At 47.9% G+C, this 25,870-nt stretch overlaps 1 protein-coding gene across 2 annotated transcripts in view; it reads left to right on the top strand.

Moving 5' to 3' along the window:
- The window catches only part of EXOC4 (exocyst complex component 4), an 862,020-nt gene extending 844,147 nt beyond the window's left edge, over positions 1–17,873 (top strand). For both annotated transcript variants that reach the window (XM_062198862.1, XM_062198781.1), the window contains exon 18: positions 17,536–17,873. In XM_062198862.1, the coding sequence (XP_062054846.1) occupies positions 17,536–17,773 (238 nt within the window). In that variant the 3' untranslated portion in view covers positions 17,774–17,873. The remainder of the gene's footprint in view (positions 1–17,535) is intronic.
- The last annotated feature ends 7,997 nt before the right edge of the window (positions 17,874–25,870 follow it).

Raw genomic sequence — 25,870 nt, 5'->3', positions numbered from 1 at the left:
ACACTGCTCCCAGCACATGGCTGCCTCTGCACTAGGCACACGGAGCAAGGCTGTGCTCCCCTCATTTCTGCATCCACAGGGTCTACTCTGGATCACCTGGTATGTGACCGATGCCTAAGTGTTTGCTGAGCGAGTAAACAAAAAAGGGATTTCGAAAGGCACCAAGGATGAAACTGGATCGTAAGACATACTCTTTGGCATCAAGGAGCCTGCATGCTGGGTGAAGACAGCAAATACATCTCATGGCGCGTCCATAGCTAAATGCCGTGCAGCCATTGAGAAGAACGCGGCAGGTACATAGGGCTGAAAAGGAACCGTCTCCAGTATATGTTGTTCAGTAGGAAAAGTAAGATTTTTTTTTTTTAAAGATTTACTTGTTTATTTGAAAGGGGGAGACATAGGACTTGAGGAATCTTCTGCTGCCTTCCAGGGAGCTGGATTAGAAGCAGAGCAGCTGGGACTCCAACTGGCAGTCTGAGATGGGATGTTGGCAGTTTACGGGCAGCGGCTTCACCCACTGCCACAATGCCAGCCCCACCGTCTATCTGTACAGACACGTACAGAAACAAAAAGGGAACTGTGCTAAGATGTATTTGGAAGGGTGCCCCAGAAACTAGTAACTAGGAAAGGAACAAGGTGGGGTACCCAGGGGCAAAGAAAAGGAGAGACTTTGCACTTTTTTGTGCCTTTTATTTTCGCTTAACAAAAACTTACATTGTAAGTATTATGCGCTCAGCACTATTCTAAGTACTTTGTAAATGTAACTCACTGAATCCTCTTTACTACCCTGTGATTTAGATATTATCAAGAGCTCCACCTTACAGATGAGAAAACTAAGGTGCAGAGGTTAGGTAACTTTCTCAAGTTCATACGGCGGGTAAACACCTAGTAACTTTTTTTTATTGTATCACAGTTCAGAGTGGATCTTAATTTTAAGAAACAGACATTACTCTGCCCGACCCCTGTGAAGTGGGTCACCCACGCAGTAAGTGACTGGGCTACACTGCTCAGGACAGCTTCATAGACGATACGAGGTTTGAGCAGTCTTCACAAAGACTTGGGCTTTGCATAGAGTGGAAGGAGGGACAGCGAGTGGCTCAGCTGAGCAGGGATGGGAGAAGACGAGGGCAGAAGCGGGAGAAAAGGCAGAATGGGGCCCAATCATCACAGGGCCTAGTGTCAGCCAGCCCTGGGAGTTTGGACCTGACCCTGTTAGCACCAGTACACACACAGGTCATCTGTCGAACACAGAATAATGACATGACCCGATGAGGACTGGAGGTGATTAGGAGAGGCAGTCAGCAAAGGGCTGTAACAAGCCAGTGAGAGGAGCCAAGGATCTGTGATAAGACAGAAAGAACGTGAACATGGAAGGTGTCACACTAACAGAACTGGTGACACCTGGGCAAAGTAGAGTGTCGAGTCAAAGGCGACTCTGGGATGTGAGCACGTTAGTTCTGTTAGAATTCCAGAGGTAGGGAGGCCACCTGATAAGGGCATCTGGTGAAACTGTCTGGAGATCCATCTGTGAGAACAACACTTTGAGTGTTGAGAGACCAGATCTGAGCAGCACGTGTGCAAATAAGACTTTTGGAAGCAGAGAGGGATGGGAGTGCTGCCCGCTGACTGGGAGAGACACCTGCAGCAGGCAGACAGAACAGGAGCCAATGAAACCATCAGTGAAGGAACTGAGGGGGAGTGGGAGGAGGACCTCAAAAACGTGGCTCTAGCAGAGTTGAGTTTCAGATGGAAAACTGTCAAGGAAAGAGGTCGACACAAAGGCCACTGCGTTTGTCCACTAGGAGACTGTAGTGGTCCTTTTCAGAGACAAAAAAGCAGCTTTGGAAGGCCAGTGAATACCAATGATTTATTCAAGAGAGTCGGTCATGAAAGGGAGAGAAGACACAGGCGAGACAGAGTGGATGTGGGATCACAGGAAGGACTGGGCTATTTTGTTTGAGTTACTTCTCCAGAACAAGGACCTTTGAAGTGGGACGCCCAAGAACCAGCAAAAAGAGGAAGATACGAGACAGACGCAAGAATTAAAAACAGAAGTCCAACAGAGCCCCGAAGGCATTGGAAGCATTGGGATCAATAGCATGGGTTAACCTCAGGAAACAAAGAAGAAAAGAAACTGTTTTCAGAGTCAAGAGAAAGGATTAAACACAAACACACATACACACACTCTTCAGTGCGGAGCACGCAAATGTGGGGAAATGAAGGTTCAAAGAGATCAAACAGGCGTAACCCAGGGCCAGTATACAGCACACACTTGTAGGACAGGGTGAGCATCCCTAATCTAGAAAAATCTGAAATGCCACAGAATGCAAAACTTTTTGAGCACTGACGTGACACAAGTCTGATGGCTCAATGTACATAAACTTTGCTACATGTGCAAAACTGTTAAAAATATTGTATAAAATTAACTTCAAGTTTTATGTATAAGGCACAAATGAAAGAAATGAATTTTGCATTTATACTTGGGTCCCATTCCCAAGATATCTCATATGTGTGTGCAAATATTCCAGGACTCTGAAATATATGAAACCCTAAGACACTTCTGGTCCCAAGCATTTCAGATAAGGCATACTCAACCTGCAGTGTTTGATCAAAGTTACCTCTTCTTTTTACCCTTTTAGCACAGCAGGTATTCTGCCGTATTGTTTCCTGTAAACCTCAGATCTAATGTTTGATGCTGTCTTATTTATCCCATTGTATAAACGAAGAAACGAAAGTTCAGACAGGTTAAGAAACTTCCAAGGTCATACATCTTAGCAAAAAGATACTCATGTCCAATCCTGCCAAAGAACCAAAGTTGAAGAGGGTTCCATTGGCCAAAGGTCGACCTCTTCCCACCTGTCCTCCCTTCCCCACTGACACTGGTACTCCCAAACCTCCCCCTTCTGTTCCGTGAGAGCCCCCTCTGCCTTTTACACACATCAGTCCTTAGAGAATTGGGCTGCTTTTTATACCTCGTGCCCCGCCACTTAACGGAACCTGCAGACTGCTGGCTGTCTCATTCCCTCGTACTCGGCACTCGTTAGACGCCCTCTTTTCAGGCCAAGGGAGAACAGCAGAGAACAATGCAGTCCCCGGCCCTGGGTTCACTGAGCAGGAGGCAGACGCTTATCTATGGACTCAATGCTTACACCACGTTGTTGTAGGCAACCACTACTCTGTATGCTCTGGCCTTCTAGCAACCTCATGTGACTGTTTCTTCTTCTCAGATGAGGATTAACAAAGACTGATAAATTGCCCAAAGAATTACAATGCAGTAAAAGGCAGAACTGGAATTGGAACCCAGACCCCTGGCTCCCGAGTCCATGATCTTAACTGTCGTGCTGTGTGTCTATGCACATACAAAATACAAGTTACAATGAATTTCGGGAGTGGGCATTTGGCTTAGCAATTTTTTTAAAAAAGATTTGAGAGGCAGAGTCACAGAGGGAGACAGAGAGAGAGGTCTTCCATCTGCTGGTTCACTCCCCCAAATGGCCGGAGCTAGGCTGGTCCCAAGTCAGGAGCCTCTTCTGGGTCTCTCACACAGGTGCAGGGGCCCAAGAACCCAACTTCCACTGCTTTCCCAGGCCATTAGCAGAGAGCTGGATTGGAAGTGGAGCAGCTGGGACATAAACCGGCACCCATATGGGAAGCCAGTGTGGCAGGTGGAGGCTGAAGGCCAGCCCCTTAGCATTGAAGTCATGGGTTAAGACACCCGTGTCCCACATCAGAGTGGCCTGGGTTCTCGGTCTGCCTCCGGCTCCTGATGCAGACTCTGGGAGGCAGCAGGTGATGGTTCGAGTCACTGGCTTCCTGCCACTCATTTGTCCTCAGCTCCCATCTTTGTCCCCACCTGGCCTGGCCATTGAGGGATTTAGGAGCTAAACCAACAGATGGAAGCTCACTCGCTCACTCTCTCAAATGAATACATTGTTAAAATCTCCTTAAAAAATAAGATATACTTGAAATTATATGAGATGGAAATGAATGCCAAAAAGAAAGCTGCAGCTAAGGAAAAGGAGAAAGCTTGGTGAGGATGGAGCAGGTATCACTTTAAATAAGGTGGTCAGGGAAAACCTCACTTATGATAAGCTGACATTAGAGCAGAAATTGAACTGAATCTCTTTTAATCTTCTATTTTCCTCCAAGCCCCCCTGTCCCTTTAATCCCATTTCATGGTATTTTCTTTCATTTGACGTTCGGTATAAAACCAAAAAAGCACTACGAAGTACAACAAAGACAGGATTATCATCACTTCCTTGCTCTGTAACTGGTACTTTTTAAAAATTTTTTTATAAGAAATAAAATGCTCCTGTCCCACGGTCTTCACTCCCAGACCCCATGTACAATTTCACCCAGTCCTGTCTCTCTCAAATATTGAGTAGAGGAGGTGAGGATTTCTCTCAAAATGTTGTGGGTTTTTCTAAGACGAATCTGCTTTCATTATCTGTTTCCCATAATTCTCTCTCCTTTTTGCTGCTGTTCCCGGCCCTCCCACGTTCACTAACATTTGCCCTTCCCGCTCGTCTCTGTAGCCTCCTGCACGTTAATGAAGGTATTAAAGGAGATCAGACATAAAGCCCGCGTCCTCAGCGTTCACCAGATGCTGTCTCCTCCGAGCTGGTTGATTTGCCTCTATCATTACTCGTTGTTTGTTTTTCAGCCTCTGTCTTTTCATGGGTAGCCATTCAGAATAAATTCATTTTGTTGGTTATATTTTGTTTAGAGGCAATGTATCAAATGGTTCACTGACATCCAAATATATCTCAGCCACAGTGGTCTTTTTCATCCACCAAATTCACACTGCTACCCAAGCTATCCATCACGTTTGTCAGAGTGTTCGGGTCTTTAATTAAACCCTGCTGGATACTGTGCAAACTTCCATTAGCTTCTTCCTGTTTAGTCCATTATTTTTCTAATTGACATCCCTTCTGAGTCACGTGTACGGGAATCTCAGGTGGCCCATTGGGTAGCTGTGGTTTATTTAGGTTTATTCTCTTTCAGAAATAACCTAAGGGCTTAGTTAATACACACTCAAGTATTTGCTTTTGGGACTTGCTGATTTGCATAGGCTCACACTTTTCCAATAATTCAGATTTTTTTGTTGTTGTTGTTCCTCTGCCAAACTTTCTTCTTTTCTGGCCCTTCAGGCCTAAAAGATGTGGTCTTCTGTCTGTCTCAGCAAAGTAGAAAAATCTCCTCTAAATTTCAAGACATGGACTGCTCTCATTAGCTAGGACCAACATCTCTGCCCAGGGCAGACTCTCCCAAAGTACAGAACCCTAACACCCAGTACCCTTGGGCTTCTCCAGCCCATCACTAGCTCTGTTCCGAACGAGGAGCAGCCCCTTCCGACTCTTCTTTCTCAAGTACCAAGAAATGGGAGGAGGACCGGTAGGCACACTGGCAAGCCCCAATTTTGTTCTACTTCAAAACATTTGCCTCATGCTGGGACACTTTTGCTCTGGGCTTGGATTGAGCTCGTGGGGCCTTCGAGGGGGACCTAAATTAAAGAAGCTTCTTAAGCCAAGGAATGCGCCTTTCTGAGTTATGCTAACATTTGTTATTGTTGGCACTTCCTAAGCATCACTGAGAACATTAGGCTCCCCTTGGAAGAAATCCTGTCCATTTCATTACTTAGAACTGAAAGAGCCGAGGGCCTCTGAATATACCTTATCCAGCACACTCAGCAGTTGTCTCCCACACTGCCAGCCCAGGAAATATAGGTAATAGACAGTGTGAGAGTTGCGTGCTGCGGTGAGCAGTATGTAGCTTCGCGTCAACGTATGGTATTAGATAATCATTTAAAATTGAAATGACTCCCTGAAATGATACTCAATAAACTTTTTTTTTTTAATTGAAAAGACTCTCAAGTGATATTCAGCACAGCACAGCTCTCCTTAACCTGGGTTCACCTTTAGATAATCAAAAGAGCATTTACAGAAGTGTGAGACAAACACAATTATGAAAGTAAAATGAAGGGCCTAAATAAAAAATCACAGAACAAGAGGGTAATTCTATTCACTCTTTCATATTTCATTATTTGATAACATCAGAAGATGAACCCATCAGGATTGCTTTGGCAAGTGCAAACAGAAACGTGCCTGATCAATATTTATTAAAACCTTCAAAATGGGAGAAGGAGTTGAGCAGACTTCTTAATGGACTGAGTAATTATTCATACAAATGGGCTTTGACCAAAGGCAGTGCCAGACCAAAGAGACACAGTTTTAATTGTTCTGAATTTAAAATGCAGATCTTCCTCCAGCCCCGCTGTAGAAAACTTAATTTAAAAAATTATCTGATGTGGCACAGAGTGACATACAAATCCTTTAAGTTGTTGAAGAGGAAATTTCAACCACAGATATTTATAAATGTTGAATGTCTCCCAAAGGTGGGGAGCGAAGTTGCTAGCTAAGGCAACAAAATGAAGTTTTCTCCCTGTTTCAGTGACTGTAGCCCAGCTTGAGGTTGTGTCTCCATGGAGTCGTAGTGGGGACATCTCGGAGGGATTCCTTAGCTGTGAGTGGTTATTTCTTCCAAAGAGAAATAAAGCATGCTCAGGATGGCCTCCTGAGAGGAGGGAACACAAGTGACTGTGACGGTCAACCCTTCCCCAGGAGACACTTCCCAACCCACCCACCCAGTACAGCTGAAGCGTGGTGGTGATCAGAGCCAGGCCAGCCTGGGACTGCCCTTCAAGTTCAGTGCCATGGGTGCTGGTGGTGTGTCACTTCAAAGAGAAGGGAGGTGGGTGACCTAACAGAGATGTCTGAGCTGGCCTGTAAAGCAGGAGACTCCAGGCTGTCTGGACCCTTGGATGTTTTTCAGCGATCGAGACAATGTCTTTTCTCAAGAGCTCGCTATGCTGCCACACCATACGTCATGCGGGCTTTAACAACCATCCCAGGGTAGACATTCTGTGGAGTGGTTAAGATTCCACTTGGGACACCCACATCCCGTATCAGAGTGTCTGGGTACGAGTGCCAGCTCTGCTTCGGTTTCCTGCTAATGTACACCCTGGGAGGCAGCAGGCGATGGCCCCAGTAGTTTGATCCTTACCACCCACGTGGGAGACCCAGAGTGAATTCCCAGTTTCTGGCTTCAGCCTGTCTCAGCCTCTACTGTTGGAGGCATTTGGAGAGGGAACAAGATGATCTGAGATCTCCGTTTCTGCCTATCAAATAAGTTGTCCCAGTACAGAGTATGCAGCTAAGTCTGCCACCGTTGTCTGATATTGTTTGGCTTTTCTCCACCTTGCTTTCTCATTCCTGAAAGACAATTTTCAATCATGTCTGTAATAAGTTCTTTGAAGGAGATGAAAAATAAGAGCCATTACATATTTTTAATAAACTAATGTATCCTGACACACAGGATTGCCACCTATTTTCATTATTGGCCTGGAAAATGCACCTGAACTAAGATTACCCTTTGTCACAACGTTTCCACATCCACTGTTTCCATCTTGCCTGTCTTTGCTTGGGGAAAACCAGCATCACCCGATTCTGATGGACACCCCATGATGCCAAAGGATGGAGCAGGCAGCAGGTGCTGTAAGGGTTTTAAAGTCCAAAACTGCTGGTGCTTCAACGGCATCTGCTGTAACCGGACTTTCATGGGGGACACAGGTCCAGTCAAAGAGCCACCAGCATGAGGGGGGAAGGAAACACACAACCAGCATCTGAGCTTAGTCAAGCTCTTGAGTATGTACTTCTCTAAGTCTTGTAGCTTTACCCAACTCTGTTTTTGGAGTGATTATCTGGTTTATGGATAATTCAGGTCTTATCCTTTCTTTCCATTTCCACGCTTATTATCATATGCACCACTGAGTGGACAGTCAACAGGGGTTGGAGGTTTCACCCTAGAATTTCCTGGCCCATCTGTCACTGGGTTTTAAATGCTCAAACTACCCCAACTACACTGAACATCCCTAAGCTGAAATACAAATTCTGAAGGGCTTCCAAATCCAAAACTCTGTGAGCACCAAAATGGCACAAGGGGAAAGTTCCATGCCTGCCCCACGTGACAGATCACAGTGAACACACAAGCTCACCAATGATATTCTATAAAATTGCCTATGTCGTGGTGCAGCAGGTTAAAACGCTGCTTGTGGTGCTGGCATCCTGTATCGGAGCGCTAGCTCAAGTCTCTGCTCTTCTACTTCTGATCCAGCTCCCTACTAACGTGCCTGGGAGGTGGTGAATGGTGGCAGAGGTACTTAGGTCTCTATCGCCCATGTGGGAGGCCCAGATGGCGTTCTGGGCTCCTGGCTTTAGCCTGGCCCTGTCCTGGCTATTGAAGTTGTTTAGGGAGTGAACCAGCAGAAGGAAGATCGATCAATTGATTGCTCTGTGACTCTCCCCCTCTCTGTAACTCTGCCTTCTTGATAAATTATTTAAAAATGAAATTACCTTCAGGCTATGTGTATAAGAAACATAAAAGACTTTGTGCTTAGACATGGGTCCCATCCCCAAGGTATGTTATATGTACAGGCAAATCCTCCAGAATCTGAAATCCTTCTGGTTCCAATCATTTTGGATAAAAGATACTCGACTAATCACTAAAAATAATTTGGGGAGGTACAGTCAATATGAAGTTATACCCAGACCAATTTTTCCTCCTTTCAAACTTAAATTTCAGAAATCAGCCTCAGCACCTAACTCTCTTGTTGACAGTAATGCTGGGTTTATTTCAGGAAGAAGTAGAAGAGAAAGTCTTTGCCATGAAAATACTTACCCCCCCCCCAACACCACCACCAGGAAGTCATGAATCATAAGGGCAGCCCCCATCTGCAAGGAAAGGTTGCCTCATCCCTTATCTTGGAAGGGCAAGAAAGAGAACTAAAGAGAGGTGACAAAATGAAAAGGCTAGGGCCTTGTGCTGTGGCACAGTGGGTTAAGCTGCCGCCTGCAGCACCACCATCCCACTGGGCACTGGTTCAAGTCCCAGCTGTTCCACTTCTAATCCAGCTCCCTGCTAATGTGCCTGGGAAAGCAACAGAAGACGTTCCAAGTGCTTGGAGCCCTGTACCCACGTGGGAGACCCAGATGAAGCTGCTGGCTTCAGCCTTGCCCAGCCCTGGGGAGCGAACCAACAGATAGAAGATGTATTTCTAACTTTGACTTTAAAGTAATTAAACCTTTTATAAAAATGAAAAGGCTTGCCCAGTGCTCTTCTGATTTTTCCATTTTTAATAAGTCCTTTAAATCATTTAAAATAAGAAAAAGTATCAAAATTTGCGATTTAACTTTAGAAGAACAGAATAAAATGTTATCAGAAGTTTGGTTTAAAAAATGAAAAGGCTAGAAGTCTATTCTATCACTCCCGAATTAAGTGCTCAAGTTTAAACTTGGAACACTTAATTCCCAGATCAAATCCAGTGCTATTCAAATAGAGCTGCCAAGTCTGTATAAATGAACTGAGAACAGCCACAGTCCTAGCTCATTCCATTGCAATGGAAGGCAGAGAAGACATGAGTTAGTGCAGGAATTTCGTTTCACTTATATTTCCAAAATCACGACCAAAAAATGTATTAGCTATGCAAATATCCTTTGCAATGAGTACCTCTGCTTCTTACAAGTTCACGTATTTCTGTGTGGTGACAGCTTTGGAGTGGGAATAGAGACCTTCATTTTGAGGCCTTAGACTGTGCCCACTCTGTAGCTGTTTGCTCGTCGGTAAAAGGTGGACAATTGTAGCACCTATTTCAAAGGGTTGAGTATGTGGATGCACTGCAAGTTGGGCGTCACTAACACTTCCAGAATCAAGACGGAGCCTAAAACCCAGTCGCTGCTGTGTCTGTAAAAACGCATTTCCATTCGGAGATCCAGGACTCTGACTTCCACAGAGAACAAGTAGACAGATGGCAAAGCTTTCTCTGGGCACTCTGGACAGTTCCCCAGCCACGGCTTGCCTGGCACCCCCACCCCCAGACTTTATGGAACGCCTGTGGGCACAGGAAGGAGAGCTGCCACGCATGAGGACAGCTGGGGTTCATGGCTGCTTCCTCTCCCAATTTACAGAGAACTGAAACTGTTCCCAGTAACTTTCAGAGACGTGCTCTTGTGTAGATTATGTCAAAGAGGGAGGCCGGACGAGGAAGAGACCCAAATGCTTTGTTTCTTGACGATGAACCTTTATGAAGAGCTCTGAAAGTCAGAAGAGCATTGATTCTCAGAATAAAGAGATCAACGATTTCTTCATACATACATGCATACTTCCAAACATTAAAAGCCAAAAAAAAAAAAAAAAAAAAGGCTTGGCAGCATGTCCAAGTGTCCTATGCAGTGCACTCGGCTTCTCACTACTGCTGTTAGAAATCTATCCTCACTGGCCTGCGCCGTAGCTCAACAGGCTAATCCTCCGCCTTGCAGCGCTGGCACACCGGGTTCTAGTCCCGGTCGGGGCACCGATCCTGTCCCGGTTGCCCCTCTTCCAGGCCAGCTCTCTGCTATGGCCTGGGAGTGCAGTGGAGGATGGCCCAAGTGCTTGGGCCCTGCACCCCATGGGAGACCAGGAGAAGCACCTGGCTCCTGCCATTGGATCAGCGTGGTGTGCCAGCCGCGGCAGCCATTGGAGGGTGAACCAACGGCAAAGGAAGACCTTTCTCTCTGTCTCTCTCACTGTCCACTCTGCCTGTCAAAAATAAATTTAAAAAAAAATCTATCCTCAGGAAACAAAGTTTTATCATTGAAAGCAACCAAGTGTGCAATTGTGTTTCAACCTTACCCTGACATCCCATATGGGTGCCAGTTTGAGTCCTGGCTGCTCCACTTCTGATCTAGCTCCCTGCTGATGTGCCTGGGAAGGGAGTGGATAACCACCCAAATAGCTGGGCCCCCTGCTACCCACATGGAAGAGTAGGATGGAGTTTCCATCTCCTGGCTTTGGCCTGACCCAGCTCTGACCCCTACAGCCTTTTGGGGAAGTCAACCAGCAGATGGACGATCAATCTCTAATTCTGCCTTTTAAATGAGTAAGTCTTAAAAAAAAAAAAAAAAGATTGGCCGGCGCCGCGGCTCAGTAGGCTAATCCTCCACCTTGCGGCACCGGCACACCGGGTTCTAGTCCCGGTCAGGGCACCGATCCTGTCCCGGTTGCCCCTCTTCCAGGCCAGCTCTCTGCTATGGCCAGGGAGTGCAGTGGAGGATGGCCCAAGTGCTTGGGCCCTGCACCCCATGGGAGACCAGGAGAAGCACCTGGCTCCTGCCATCGGATCAGCGCAGTGTGCCGGCCACAGCGCGCCTACCGCGGCAGCCATTGGAGGGTGAACCAACGGCAAAAGGAAGACCTTTCTCTCTGTCTCTCTCTCTACTGTCCACTCTGCCTGTCAAAAAAAAGAAAAAAAAAAAAAGATAAGACAAAAGAAAGAAGTCCGTTAACTACCCGACAGGTATGGGGCATAAGAAAATATGCCAAGATGCAGGGTCTTTATGATGGAATTCCGGGAGTCAGCCTTCTTTCTCCATAATAATTCTGTGTGATCCCATATTTTCTCTATGGCATATGCATAAATTTTTCCATTCAAAGAAAGATAAACTTTATTTTAAAACCTTCAAAAGGTCCGTCCACCTTACCAAAACACCCTTCCTATCTCTACTGGTCTAAATGTAGAGAATCAATGGGGATAAAGTCAGGACACCGTCTTATCATGATACCTTCAAGAAGAAATCCACAGGAAAGAGCAGTCTGTTCTTAAAGCAAACGTAAGGTAAAATGATGCACCTGCGCCAGACCGGTGCCGGGGAAGTCATGTTCCAGGCTGTAGCCACGAGCTCTCTGTGGGACACATCAGGCCACCGCTGCTCTACCCCTGCAGCTGCTCTCTGCTCCCAGCCCGGGGACTGCTGGCCAGAGGGGCACAGCCAAGGGCTCTGGAGAGACTCAGAGGTTCCACCCACCAGGTCCACTCAAAGCTCTCTGGTCTTCAGAATGGCATATGTGGCCCACATCCAGCAGTTGGGCCCTGCATAAGATGTGCTATGAAGAGACTTGCTCTACAAGTCATGAGCCTGAAAATGTCTTAATCAAATGTGTGTTCACTGATCCCATCTAGGCGGCAGCATGAATCTCGTATCAAGCAGGATGCCCCCAAAGCACAGCCACCGTTTTCCTGCTTGATAATAAAGACCAGGCTTTCTTTTTCTTGGGGCCTCAATAAATGCTGATAAATTATTTATCCCTGTCGGGTTACAGGATTTCATCTGCGTCTGTAAGTGTTTATCACGGAAGCTCATTCTAATTGTATTTTCTTGTTTTCTCTTTGGGGCATCTGATAGCACCCTTCCCCTACCTCTAACTGTTGCTATGCCGATTTACTAGATTTGCTACTGGCTATCATTCTGAAAGATAAATGAATCTCATTCTGTCTTTAAATATTTATATTTCTTTATGATCTAATACATCATCGTGGTTATGGGGAAATTTTTTTCCCCCTAACTATAGAAAATACACCATCAGTTACCTGTCAATTTTGTTGAATAACTTGCTTTGCAATTCTGAGGCATTGTTCATCCAGGGTTCTTAAGGGCCCTTTATGGTTTCTCAGGCCGCTTGTGTCGCTTGGGGATTTACAAAGGTCTTCATTGCACAGAGGATACTGGAACACGAAGGATGTAGGTGGCATGCCCTTTTTCTCTTCTCACACGGGAAGATCCAGGACCAGAAAGCGAGGCATCTTTGTGTTGTTGTTAGCTCCCAGCGTGGGAACAACAGTCTCTGCGGAACACCAGCCAGTATCCCTGGAAACGGTTCATCTGATTTTTCAAAAGAAATCCAATTTCACCTGAGCTGATGGGCCCAATGTTATTTCTGAAGATAAATGATGAAAATATCAACATCATAATGGCCAGGAAACCCAATTCTTTGGGTTTACTCTCATTGAAAAGAGTCAGAAACCATTTATTGCTGCTGTAGCTCTGTGGTGCTGGTAGGTCCCTGGCTGCAGGAGACAGGAATGCTTGTGTGATTTCCCTCCCAGACTGGGGGCCCCAGGAGCTCCCCAGGTGATTCTTGGGAAGCACTCTGAAGTTCAGGAACCAATAGTCCGGAAACCACGGCTTTCAGGTCCTAGCTTTCAAAGAATCGTGACCCCTAAAATTCCCTCATTCCATTCGGTAACCCTAGATTCACACACAGGTTCTTCAGCAATTCAAAAAAATACATATATTCTTTTTAAAAAATATTTATGTACTTGAAAGGCAGAGTTAGAGAGGCAGAGGCAGGGAGGTCTTCCATCCACTGGTTTACTCCCCAGACAGCCCGAACACCTGGAGCTGAGCGGATCCACGCCAGGAGCTTCCACGTGGGTGCAGGGGCCCAACGACTTGGGGGCCATCTTCCACTGCTTTCCCAGGCCATAGCAGAGAGGATTGGAAGTAGAGCAGCCAGGACTTGAACCGGCACCCACATGGGATGCCGGTACTGCAGGCGGGGGCTTTACCCGCTACGCCACAGTGCCGAACGCAAAAATCCATATATTCTTAGAGCATTGTCTAAACAGGTAGCTTTCTCCCTTACCTCTGTGCCTAAGGGAAACAGAATTAGCTGACACAGGGCCTCATTTCTCCAAAGGCGGCACCAGTGTCCGAGAGGAAGGCATGGTTGCCAGGGCACACGTGAAGCCATAGAATCAACACGATGCATCTCCCTTTAGCAGAGTTCTCCTTTACAACACCGCTTCTAAATACCTGAAGATGCACTGATAAGTAGGGCACAAAGCTCATTTGGGTTTTATGGTAAACATAAAGCCTCAAAAATGTTTCCCACCACAGCTTTTACTGGGCACCTAGACCTCTGGAGGTTAGAGCTCATTTCCCTCTACTGGAAGGACTTCTAGAGTGGGCCTAATAGCGCAGCAGGTCAAGCTGCCTCTTGGGACACAAGCCTCCCATATCGGAGTCCCTGGGTTCCGGTCCCAGCTCTACTTCCAATCCAGCTTCCTGCTAACGCACACCTTCAGAGGCAGCAGGTCATGGGCTCAACTTCGTGAGTTCCTATCACCCATGGGAAGACCTGCATGGAACCCCCGGCTCCTTTTTTCAGCCTAGCCCAACTTCATCTGTTGTGCCCCTTCAGGGAGTAACCATAAAAGGGAAGGCATCTTTCTCTAAGAAATAAGTCTTTAAAAAAAAAAAAAAAAGACTTAGTCATCCAGGTCTCCCATGTGGTGGCAGAGGCCCTGGCGTTTGGGCCATCTTCCACTGCCTTCCCAGGTATATTAGCCAGAGAGCTGGATCAGAGTGGAGCAGCCGAGACTTGAACCAGTACCCAGATGGGAGGCCAGTGTTGCAGGGAGCAGCCTAACCCACTGCACCACAATGCCAGCTCCATGTTTTGTTTTCTTTTAAAAAAAGCACATCCGTTCACATTCAAAGTTACCCTTTATAGTGATTCCTGAATCAGTTTTCATATTCATTTTTCCTTTAAAAAAAAAATACCATGTTAGGGTCCATGTTGCGGTGTAGTGGGTCTTAAGCCACCACTTACAATGTTGATATGCCTTATCAGAGTGCCAGTTCCAGTCCCCACTGCTCTGCTTCTGATCCACCTCCCTCCTAATGCACCTGAGAAGCAGCAGATGGCCCGAGTACATGGGCTTCTGCCAGCCATGTGAGAGACCCAGACGGAGTTACATGCTCTGGCCCAGTCACGGCTGTTGCAGCCATTTGGGAAGCAAACCGTGGTTGGAAGATCTCCTCCCCTTTGTGTCTCTGTCACTCTGCCCTTCAAATAAAGTATTTTTTTTAAAAAGTAGGTTTATTGGAAAAGTTTAACAGAACAGAAAAAGGAACTATGTCAGCAGACATAAAAACTCTTCTTGACCATTCCCATCGGATAACATTTCACCAGCTGTTCTTGGAATTCTGCGGCTCCTAGAATGTGTCCCTTACCCTAAAGATGGGTTTTTCCGGGGCTGGCGCCATGGCTCACTTGGTTAATCCTCCACCTGCGGGGCTGGCATCCCATATGGGCACTGGGTTCTGGTCCCGGTTGCTCCTCTTCCAGTCCAGCTCTCTGCTGTGGCCTGGGAAGATAGTGGAGGATGGCCCAGGTGCTTGGGCCCTGCACCCGCATGGGAGACCAGGAGAAGCACCTGGCTCCGGATCAGTGCAGCACCGGCCATAGCGGCCATTTGGGGAGTGAGCCAATGGAAAGACGACCTTTCGCTGTCTCTCATTGTCTAACTCTACCTGTCAAAAAAATTTTTAAAAAGATGGGTTTTTCCATAGGATGTCCTTTGTTGTCGTTTTTCAGACGTTCCCAACAACAAAGAAATAAACCCCGAGCTCCGAGTCCAATAATACAGGATTTCCTGGTCCGGATGATCTGCAGGATCCTTATTTTTATTTTTAGATTTTTATTTTATTTGAAAGAGAAGAAAGCAGAGACAGAGAGAGGTCTTCCATCCGCTGGTTCATTCCCCAAATAGCCACAATGGCCAGAACTGAGCCAATCCAAAGCCAGGAGCCAGAACTGCTTCTGGGTCTCCTATGTGTTCTCAGGGGCCCAAGCACTTGGGCCATCCTCTGCTGCTTTCCCAGATGCATTAGCAGGAAGCTGGATTGGAAGTGGAGCAGCTGGGACTCAAACTGGCGCCCACACGGGATGCTGACACTGCAGGCTGGGGCTTTAACCCACTGCGCCACAGCGCCGGCCCCTGTAGGATCCTCTTACCTCCAACAATTGGGTTGACTCACCTGCCTGGTCCTATCCCCCCATCCTGGCAAAGCCCCCTTTTAGGGTAGGGGTTCCCTGGGAAGGCTCTTCTGTTTAGCCAACAGACGGTAGTAGCAGAGCAGGCTCAGCTTGTACTGAGCAACACCTCCTGGGCCATCTACAGCAAGGTCGTGGCCTGCAATCCCAGTGGGCTCACTGAGGGGCGGTAGTAGCTTAGTGTCGGCTTTAGGAATGGCCGGTGCTGGCCTTCTCCCTTTAGCGATTCCCAGCTGCACCTTCTCCCTGCACTGGAGAGTCGCTCTGCTCCATTTTTCCATTGCAGGCATTACTCTTCACAGTTGAATGGCTCTCCAAGTCCCCTCCTCTTTGCTACAATTATAGCCAGTTCCCTCCCGGGCCACTCTATATTCTGCTGTCACATTTGTCTTCCAGAAGCGTGACTTTGAATGGTGCTCCCTCTCCACAGAGCCTTGGAGGGGTCTGTGTGTATGTGTTTGTGCTGGGGGACCCTCTATTGGCTTAACCAGGCCTGCATCCCTAAGTCTAGGTTTCAAGCACTCTACCTCTGGCTTCACTTACATCACTGCCTATTCTAACCAGGTCACTTTTTCCTTGTCTGCTTTTTCTCTTCCTTCCACTTAGACTTTCCTTCCTGAAATCCTAACAAAAATATCTTATTCCATGTGAAGTCTTCCTTAGCCCCAAACCCTCCCCTCTGTCCTCTGCTAAAAATTCATGACACTTAAACCTCACAGGTGGGGCTGGCACTGTGTCCCAGTAGGCTAAGCCACTGGCTGCAGTGCCGGCATCCCATATAGGGGCTGGTTCGTGTCCCAGCTGCTCCTCTCATCCAGCTCCCTGCTATGGCCTGGGAAAGCAGAAGATGGCCCAAGTCCTCGGGCCCCTGCACCCACGTGGGAGACCTAGAAGAAGCTCCTGGCTTCAGATTGGGCCAGCTCCAGCCATTGTGGCCATTTGGGGGAATGAACCAGCAGATGGAAGACCTTTCTCTGTCTCTCCCTGTCCCTAACTCTGCCTCTCAAGGAAATAACCACACCTCCCTTGTGGCGCCAGGAATCATCTCCTTGTGAGTGCTTCAGTGCTGGACTTGAAGCCAGAAACCGAGTTTGTTTCCTGGCACTCAGTGCCCGCGTGAATGTGGCCAAGTCCTCCAATTCTGTTTCAGTTCCTTATCTCAGAAAAGGGAGTGACAGCCTCCCCTCCCCCATCTACAGCAAAGGTTAACTGGCCCAGTGCAGTCGTTCTCTGCCTTTTGCCACCTTTCCTGGTTGTCTGAGCTCCTTGAGGGAAGGAGCCACGTCTTTCTCATCCTTACGTCCTATCGCTACTCTCATCACAGCACTGTTGACACACTGCTGTCATGTTCCTGGTAAGAGCGAATGTTTAGGGAGTACTTAGAATTGTGCTAGGTGCTGTACTAAGTGCTTTATGTATTTACTCATTTAATTCCTTCCAATAACCTCAAGACGCAGGTACGGTATTTATCCCATTTTACAGAGGGGAAACCATAGGTTTCACAGAGCCTCCGATGCATGAGTAAGTGGGGGAATAAATGAGACAAAAACGATTGGCAGTGCCTGCCAGATTATTCCCCTCTCGGTTCTGCACCCCTACTTCTTTCTTCTCCTGAGGTCAACACACAATTAGGCAAAAACCTAGAATGAGCTGGGCCCGTACCTCCCTGCCATCTCACCAAGGGAGCTCACGTTGGCCTTGTGCCCCATTTATCTGTAGGGCTATAACAGTCAATATTGCTGGAGTAAGCGGAGAGCCCAGGGTGGAGTGGGCACTGGTGGTGCGGAGGTGCTGAGCAGTGTCTTGTCTTGCTCCCCCCAGGCAGTACTACGAGATGCTGTACAACACGGCCGACGAGCTGCTGAACCTGGTGGTGGACCAGGGCGTCAAGTACACGGAGCTCGAGTACATCCACGCCCTGACCCTGCTGCACCGCAGCCAGACGGGCGTGGGCGACCAGACCACCCAGAACATGAGGCTGCAGCGGCTCAAGGAGATCATCTGCGAGCAGGCTGCCATCAAGCAAGCCACCAAGGACAAAAAGATCACCACCGTCTGACGGGGCGCGTGGCGGTGGGGGGCGGCCGGGGTTCTCTCTGGTTTGCTCAGTCCTGAATGTTTCTCTGGCATGTTGCTTGGCATATTCTGAGCCGACTTAGTTTTCTCCCACTGATGCTTTATGAACACAAGGTGTAAGGATATTTGTCCTTTAGTTCTGGCTTCCCATAGGAACCCTGTAGGATGTGTTGACCTGACAGTTACTTCAATGCGGTCAATTCCAAGAGGCCTGGAGTGGCTCAAGCAGGAGGGCTGTGTCCAATGGGTGGGCTCTGCCATGGATGAATTACAAAACTCCTGTTTTGTTTATTGCCCAGCATAGTTAAAATTCCAGCCTTGGAAATCAGACTAAGTTCATCTCTGCCTAAAACCATTTACTAGCTTTCTGTTCCATAAACAGTGGAGTTTGTAATCCCTTAACCTCGTCAGTTTACAAGTCAATGAAATAAATATGTGCATTGCTTTCTGCCTCTTGCCAAAATCAAATAAATGACTTCAAATAAAGGTTTCTCTACTGGCTCACATTTCCCTAATCAAACAGAACCTCTTTGAGGTTTAAAAGATGGAACAGTCCTCTTATCCCAGTCCCCGGGAGAACTCAGTATTCTATAGCTAGTGCGCGGGTTAGAGGTTGGTTTATTGCCTTTCTGTCTTATTTCTGCTGTGTCAAAACCAAGCGCCATAAAATTAGTGACGAAAATGGAAGAATGAAAGGTGATTCAACCCTGTGCACAATTTTCCCCCTTCTAATTTTAGGAGAAAATAGTTACACAACTTTTCACCTGCCTCGAGACATGGTTTGAGGGCAAATGGTTCTTAGGTGCTCACTTACTGTCCTTGCAGGCCCCCTGGGCGCCGTCTCCTTAGGAAGCAGCCCAGGTCTGCTCGGCTGAGCACAGGGGAGATGGGGCAGCCGCAGGGCTTGTCTGTGCGGCCCGCAGCTGAGGCTGTTCCTGGCACACTGGCCCTCACCACCGTTCCCATGACAGAGGCAGCAACGCATGGACGGAGGTAGAGCTTGAAAACTCACGGAAGGCCTTTGTCTGCACTCAGTGACGCGCCATTCCCTGCTGGCTGGGAATCTTAAACCTCTTGGTACAACTTCCACCTTGGTGGGGAAAAACAGAAAATTCAAAGTGTTCTGGGAGGCTTATTTTTTTTTTTTCTCTAATGTTCTATAGCCAGCATACATTCCCTGGGACCCAAATAAGTGCCCACTGCTGCTATACATGAGGTCCAATTTACATTTATATAAAGAGAACAGCCTTGTTAACGACTATAGGAACTGGACTTGAACCCAGACCCACCGATGTACACTTGGGGCTGAGTTAGAAGTCCGTTCAGACAGTAGAGCAACTTGGGAGTAGAGCAACAGTGGAGCTGGAAGATGGCCCTCCAGGCATTCCAGCCAATCTCTGCAGAGACCTGATGAAGATGACGTTGACTCTGTAGGAGACAACCTTGGGAAGCGTACTCCAAAATGATTACTGGAAGGCGCCCACTCGAGAAGTCGGGGTGGGAGGAGGGAGACCGGAGAGATTGGGGTGGGCATTTGTTGGGAAGCTCCCTCTGAGTGGCTGTGGCCCCCAACCTAGATTCTGTGCCTTTCTTTTCCTCCCTGTCCACTCCAAGTGGGGAACCCCAGGTGGTGACAGTGATGCCTGGAGAACCATAGGAGTGAGGAGTGCTTAGGCTAGTTTTACAGGACATGGGAATGTTAGGTAGAAAGATAGTAATTGGCCGGTGCCATGGCTCACTAGGCTAATCTTCCGCCTGTGGCACTGGCACCCCGGGTTCTAGTCCCAGTTGGGGCGCTGGATTCTGTCCCGGTTGCTCCTCTTCCAGTCCAGCTCTCTGCTGTGGACCAGGAGTGCAGTGGAGGATGATGGCTCAAGTGCTTGGGCCCTGCACCCCATGGGAGACCAGGAGAAGCACCTGGCTCCTGCCTTTGGATCAGCGCGGTACGCCAGCCGCAGTGTGCCGGCCGCAGTGGCCATTAGGGGGTGAACCAACAGCAAAGGAAGACCATTCTCTCTCTCTCTCACTGTCCACTCTGCCTGTCAAAAATAACAAAATAAAAATTTTAAAATTTTTTAAAAAATAAAGAAATCAGCCTGTGTGTGTGAATGGGAGGAAAACAAAGCACCTGCCAAAAGCAATGTTGTAGCCTCAAGCACCTTGCAAGCAGCCCAAGTGTTTTACACCACAAAGTCCTGCAGACACCCCAGTAACTTTGTAGGTGGTCCCAGCCTTCCCCTCAAGGAAGGGACCCCAGGAGAACCCTGTCTGCTGCCAAGTGAGCTACTCAGCCTGATGACATTGGATAATAAAATTCTGGGAGGAATTTCACATTCGATACCCAGCGAACCCTTTGTCCAGGTAGAGGGAGGTGGGAAGGAGAAACAACACTTAGTGCTGGGCCCCATTCCCTTCTAAGCTCCACTCGGAATGCATACTGGAGTACAACGCTTTCCTGAGACGCCCACGTGGCCTGCCACGTGTATCCTCACCTTGAAACTGTATCACTTTGCTGACCCCAGGCTGGGCACTCACACATCTGTCTGGAAAGGTACCCGTCCGTCCTGACCAATGTCCTACCAAAATTAAACCTCGCTGCCTTGCTTCCCCCTATTGTCTGTCTCATGTCTGAATTCTTGTGCAAAGACAAGAGCCCCCGGGTAGCCATCTCCACAAACAGAAAGGGAGCAGCTGTGGATTGAGGGAAGGTCAAAAAGCACTGCAAACTGGCAGGAAAGGGCAGGTGAGCGGCTTCAGGAGGAGCCTTTGGGGAAGTGGAATCGTGCTTTGCCTACAATAGGGATGCGACTGGGAAAATGTCGACTCCACACAGAAAAGGGCGTCTGGAGCTCTTGGTCCAAGACAGTGAAAGCAAACTTTCTTGAAGACTGGCACATCTGTCTTTATTCTTCAGCAGGTCGGAGACACTCAGAGGAGCGTCCAGCTCACGTGGATACAGATGGGGAGCTCACATCCAAGCCCACCTTCAGCTGGATGGAACACAGGCCTTCTGCACGCTAGGGTCCTACCTGGGGATACCCTGTGAGACGGTTTTTCTGCTGTTCACAGCCATGCCTGGAAAGTGCTGGGGCATGCCAAGGACTAGCAGGCTTTGAGGCTACATCCTCCATCCCGATTTATCACATCATAGCAGCGGGTCATCAAGCAGTGAACCCACAGATGGGAGAGCTCTGTGTCTGGGTCTGTTTGCCTTTCAAATAAAAATTTTTTTTCAAAGAGATTACTTATTTCTCCATCTCTGGTTCTCTCTGCCTTTCAAGTAGAAAGTAATTTTTAAAAAAAGACATTTATCTGGAAGGTAAGAGAAACAGAAAGATTGATTTTTTTTCATTCACTGATTGGCTCCCCAGGTGGCTGCAACGGCCTGCCCTAGGCCAAGCCATGAGGCTAGAACTCCATCTTGGCCTCCCCCATGGGTAGCAGGGGACCAGGCACATTAGCAGGGAGCTGATGAGAAGCAGAACAGCTGAGACTCAAAGCCATGACCCAAAATGGCATACAGGTGTCACACATTGTGGCTTAACCCGCTGCACCCCGACGCCAGCACCAAAAAAAAAAAAAAAACAAAAAAACAAAAAACACCACAAAACTACTCAGTCTAGGCAACTTAGTCACCTTTTGAATTCATTCTTTGAAAAAGAAGCACTAGGGGCCAGCAACATGGCATAGTGGGTAAAGCTGCCGCCTGCAGTGCCAGCATCCCATATGGGCACCGGTTCAAGTCCCGGCTGCTCCATTTCCCATCCAGCTCTCTGTTACGGCCTGGGAAAGCAGTAGCAAATGGCCCAAGTCTTTGGGCCCATGCACCCATATTGGAGACCCTGAAGAAGCTCCAGGTTCCTGGCTTCAGATCAGCGCAGCTCTGGCCATTGCAGCCACTTAGGGAGTGATCCAGCAGATAGAAGACCTGTCTCTCTAACTCTGCCTTTGAAATAAATATATCTATTGGAAAGAAAGGCCTATAACCCAGAGACCTTAAGTACCTCTTCAAAGCAAAAAGACTAAAGCTTTTGCCTTTGTCACATCAAAACTGCTACACCTTAAGACAGACGTGTACCTGCCTCTCTTGATTCTCTGGGAACTGCTATTGATGATAAAACTCCTAATGGGTTCTTCTATTATAGTTCTCTATGCTCAACCTAAATGGCTTTATAATCATCAGAAGGGTAGCCTATCACCACCCACTATCAGAATCTGTAAGGTATGTTCTTTCCATCTTAAGGGGCACTCCACTTACAGTTGGTTTAACTTATGCTAATTAACAAACTTAGGTTTCAGAAATTGACTTCTGGCAATAACTGACCATGCAGGGTACACAGACATTGGCAGTGACGGAGACTGCTCCAGCTCACAAAGCTCATTTGTTAGATAAGATAGAGACTTCCAGACCCAGGACAGGCGGGGCCTGCACTACGCCCCTCCTTAAGCAGGAAGCAGCTATAGAAGATGTGATAATTTCTATTTCCTTCAAGATCCCTTAGGATTAAGGGAATGGAGTCGGGGTGTTGAATTATGGGATCCGAGACCTTTCCCAATTAACCCACAAAAGACAGACACGGATGCCAGGGCAAGAGGAAGGCTCCCACCGACGCATACAACATAGTGCAGTGTGGGGGCGAGAAGCCCCGCCTCTCTCCTTCCCAGCGTTTTTATACACTTGAGTAAACAAGTCTATTCGTCATTACGCACGTATGCTAGTTCCTTATTCTATGTCAATTACCTAAATTTGAGCATGTTATTGGTGTATCTCAGCAGTCAGGGACTACGCGTCTCAGAAGGAAGTGGTCACACAAGGAAGTAGGAGACCATTAATTTCAGGAAGCATTTACTAAGTTTCGTTTTCTGAGAATTGGGCCTTCCCATCTTCCTGGAGTTTGTGAAGCCTGTAATGGCGGTACAACTATCCCCACCCCACCCCTCCTTTTCTTACGCTGGACATCCGCGTTAAGTCATTGAGCAAAAAGCAATTGATATTCAGCATCTGCTAGTTCTATATATATATATATATTTTTCATTTCAACGGGGGGGGGGGGGAGGGGGCATGTTGTGAGCAGACACACAGAATAAAACTGATCAGGTGTGTGAGTTGGAAGACCACACCTTCACCACGCTCCTGTGTGACCTCATGCCCCTCCCTGACCACACCTGTGTGCTCACCGGCCAATCAGGTTCATTAACCACTCCCCTTTAGAAGTGGATTAGAGGCCTGGGACACGGTGTGCCCAGCCTTTCTTCTTTTTGGCCTTTTGCCATTATGGGCGAGGGCTATCCTGCGCCTCCAGGGCGGGCCACCTGCCCCATGCTTCCTGGCCTAGATGCTCCTCCACGTGGCTGGCTCCTCTGCTCCATACGAATCCAGATTTCCCTTTCTCTCAGAGCCCTCACTCTCCTATGCATTTTTCTCACTGGAAGGAGATGAAGGAAGAAAGGAAAGAGAGGAAGAAAGAGGAAGCACTAATTCAACAGATGCGACCCAACCATTGCTACTTGTTGGCGAATTATGTTCTCAGAACCGCTGGTCATCAGAGGTTCTCCTCCAGGTTTACTTGGTTACCCATAGCTAGCATTATCACCTGTGAATGCACCTTTCATAAACAGAAACCGACTCCAGGTAACAGTGCCCCTCCCTCCATGAGCGCTCATTTACAGTATCCTTCTGCTCATACAGTTTCTTTCAGGGCCTTTCATCCTAGCACAGTGTTTTTATTCCTACCTTACAGTGGGGTTTTTAAATCGTACTGCCCATCGCCAACTTCTCCCCCACGCAGCTGATAATCCTTGGCGATTCAACAGTTATCAGTGCCTCAAGCTCTCCCTGCCCGAAGAGGACAAACTCTGCTTCCAGGCTCCAAAGGACAAGTTCATTTTTGAGTGGGCCAGTATCAGCCCACAGTTAGTGACCCGAGAGGCGTGAGCTCCTACAACCGACACTCTTGAGCCAGCCGGGCCCACAGAACCTGTGATGGCCCCTCCACCTGGAATTCTGCCCTCTGCCGAGCGACCCCGTCCCCAGGAGCCCCAGCCCCTTGCCAAGACTTCATTTGTTCCTGAATGCTCCCCATGCCTGACAATCATTATTTCATGTTTCAGATAGCTTGGGAAGAAAAACTCCAGCATGGACAAGCTGAATGGGCAACCAAGCCCTGGTGATTGGCTTCTGCCAGTCCCCACCCACAGACTGCTTGGCTCTAATGCCTTCACTCATTCACTCAGCAAGTTGTGGTTTCCTGTTGCGGCACAGGTGGCACAGTCATGCAATGGCAAGTGACAGGCGACCCTTAGTCCCATGGAGCTTTTACCTCCTCTGGCTTCTTACAACCCCGTCACTGATCACGCACTCTCCAGAACCCATATCCTCAATGCTCCAAGACCACCCCATCGTTCAGGAAGCCATCTACAGGATCAAATCTTCAGCCTGACCCTCTGCCACCCTGAGCTTTGTCCTTCTGGAATCTCTGGACTGATCCACTGTGTTCCTGAGGGCCGGAACAGCCTAGAAGTTCACCTTGAACCATTTCTCAATGGAACAATGGATTCCAGTGTCACAGGCTCTACAAAGAGACCGAGACCACTGCCTTCCGGATTACGGCTCTTGTGTGGGCAATGAGCGTTTATTAATTTCCAATCCAGGTTGTTGCCTCCCCCTAGAAATAAAAGTACTAAGCAGAGGCTAGTACTGTGTGCAGATAGGAACAGCAGCTATGAGGGAATAAACACATATTCACGAATGCGTGTGGGCCACCCACACAGAGAAACACGCCTATGAGCAGGCCAAAGGGTGCCCATAAACGAGAGACAAAAAAAATAAATAAATAACCAAGGCCAGTACCTGTAAGCGAGAGCGGGAGACATCCAAGGCCCGGCTGAGAGAAGGCGAGGTCCGTCGGAAATCAATCCACGGCGAAAAGAGAGCGCCTTCCTCCCTTCCACCTCTTTTTATAAGGAAGGGGGTGGTATCCCAATTGGATATACAAATAGGGTGGGGTCTTGGCATGCGCTCTGGCCCTAGATGCGACAGGTGCATCCTGGGAAGTTAGGTGTATCAAGCAGATAGGTACAGAGATAGGGTTACATTGTTGAGAACCAAGGGTTCAGCTCACCTGAACTTCAACTGCCTAGTTACGCCGCCTCACTCTGAGGCACAGCTGTGGCTGCCTCCCCACGACCAGGGCACCGAGAGTTCACAGTAAAGAGCCAAGGACACCAGCGTCCAGTTCCAGGCTCGGCAAGGCTCCAACCAGGGTCACTCCTCTCAGGACAAATGTGACCAGAAGGCCATCAAGGGCTGTGTCCTTGTAGCAGGATGTGCAAACAAGGCGGACCCTGGTCAACCAAGTTTCACTTGAAAAGCAAAGTCTGTGTGCAAAGACGCACACCTGAGAGCAATTGTGTTAATGTGGCAGGAATGTCAAACAAATTGGGCATGATTTGGAGGGAGGGTAATGAGGTACCGAGAACGAGGAAACATAAAGCATCGCTAGGCTCCACAAAGGTCTCAGCTCTGTCCTAATTAGTCACAGTTGTTACAAGAAGTACATAATTAATAAGCACATGACCAGATGTGAGATGCAGCGGCGTTCTTTCCTGCAATGGAAGTAATGAACTGTACACAGCTGGAAGCAGTTGTCCTAATTTGGTTGACACGGGAGGCCTGCCTAGAATTTTGAAGAGGTGCCGTAAGATGCACACCACAGGTTTACACCTGAAAACAACTAATCGTATTCCAACTGGGCCGGGGTGTAATGAGACAGAGCTAATTAGCAAGAGTGTAACGAGATGCCAAAGCCACCTGAACTGAGCCGGAAGTTTCTTTAAAAGTGAACTCCGAGACGAAGACAAGGAAAGACTTTTCTGGTAATGGAATGAGGTGTGAGTGATGAAATGCACACGATTCCAGGGGCCACTTTAACATACCTGGGCCAAAGACGGGCCTGCAATTAAAAATATTGCCAGGACGTTCGCACACCTGCAGCGAGATTCCCAAGAACACAATGGCAGGTAAAAGCCGCACATGTATTGTTCACCTGCATATACAGTGTGTGTGTATACATAACTGATT

This window comes from Lepus europaeus, chromosome 1 (assembly GCF_033115175.1).
Source record: "Lepus europaeus isolate LE1 chromosome 1, mLepTim1.pri, whole genome shotgun sequence".
NCBI lineage: Eukaryota > Metazoa > Chordata > Mammalia > Lagomorpha > Leporidae > Lepus > Lepus europaeus.
Note: the sequence above shows the minus strand (reverse complement) of the source record. Positions and strands in the feature narration are given on the sequence as shown.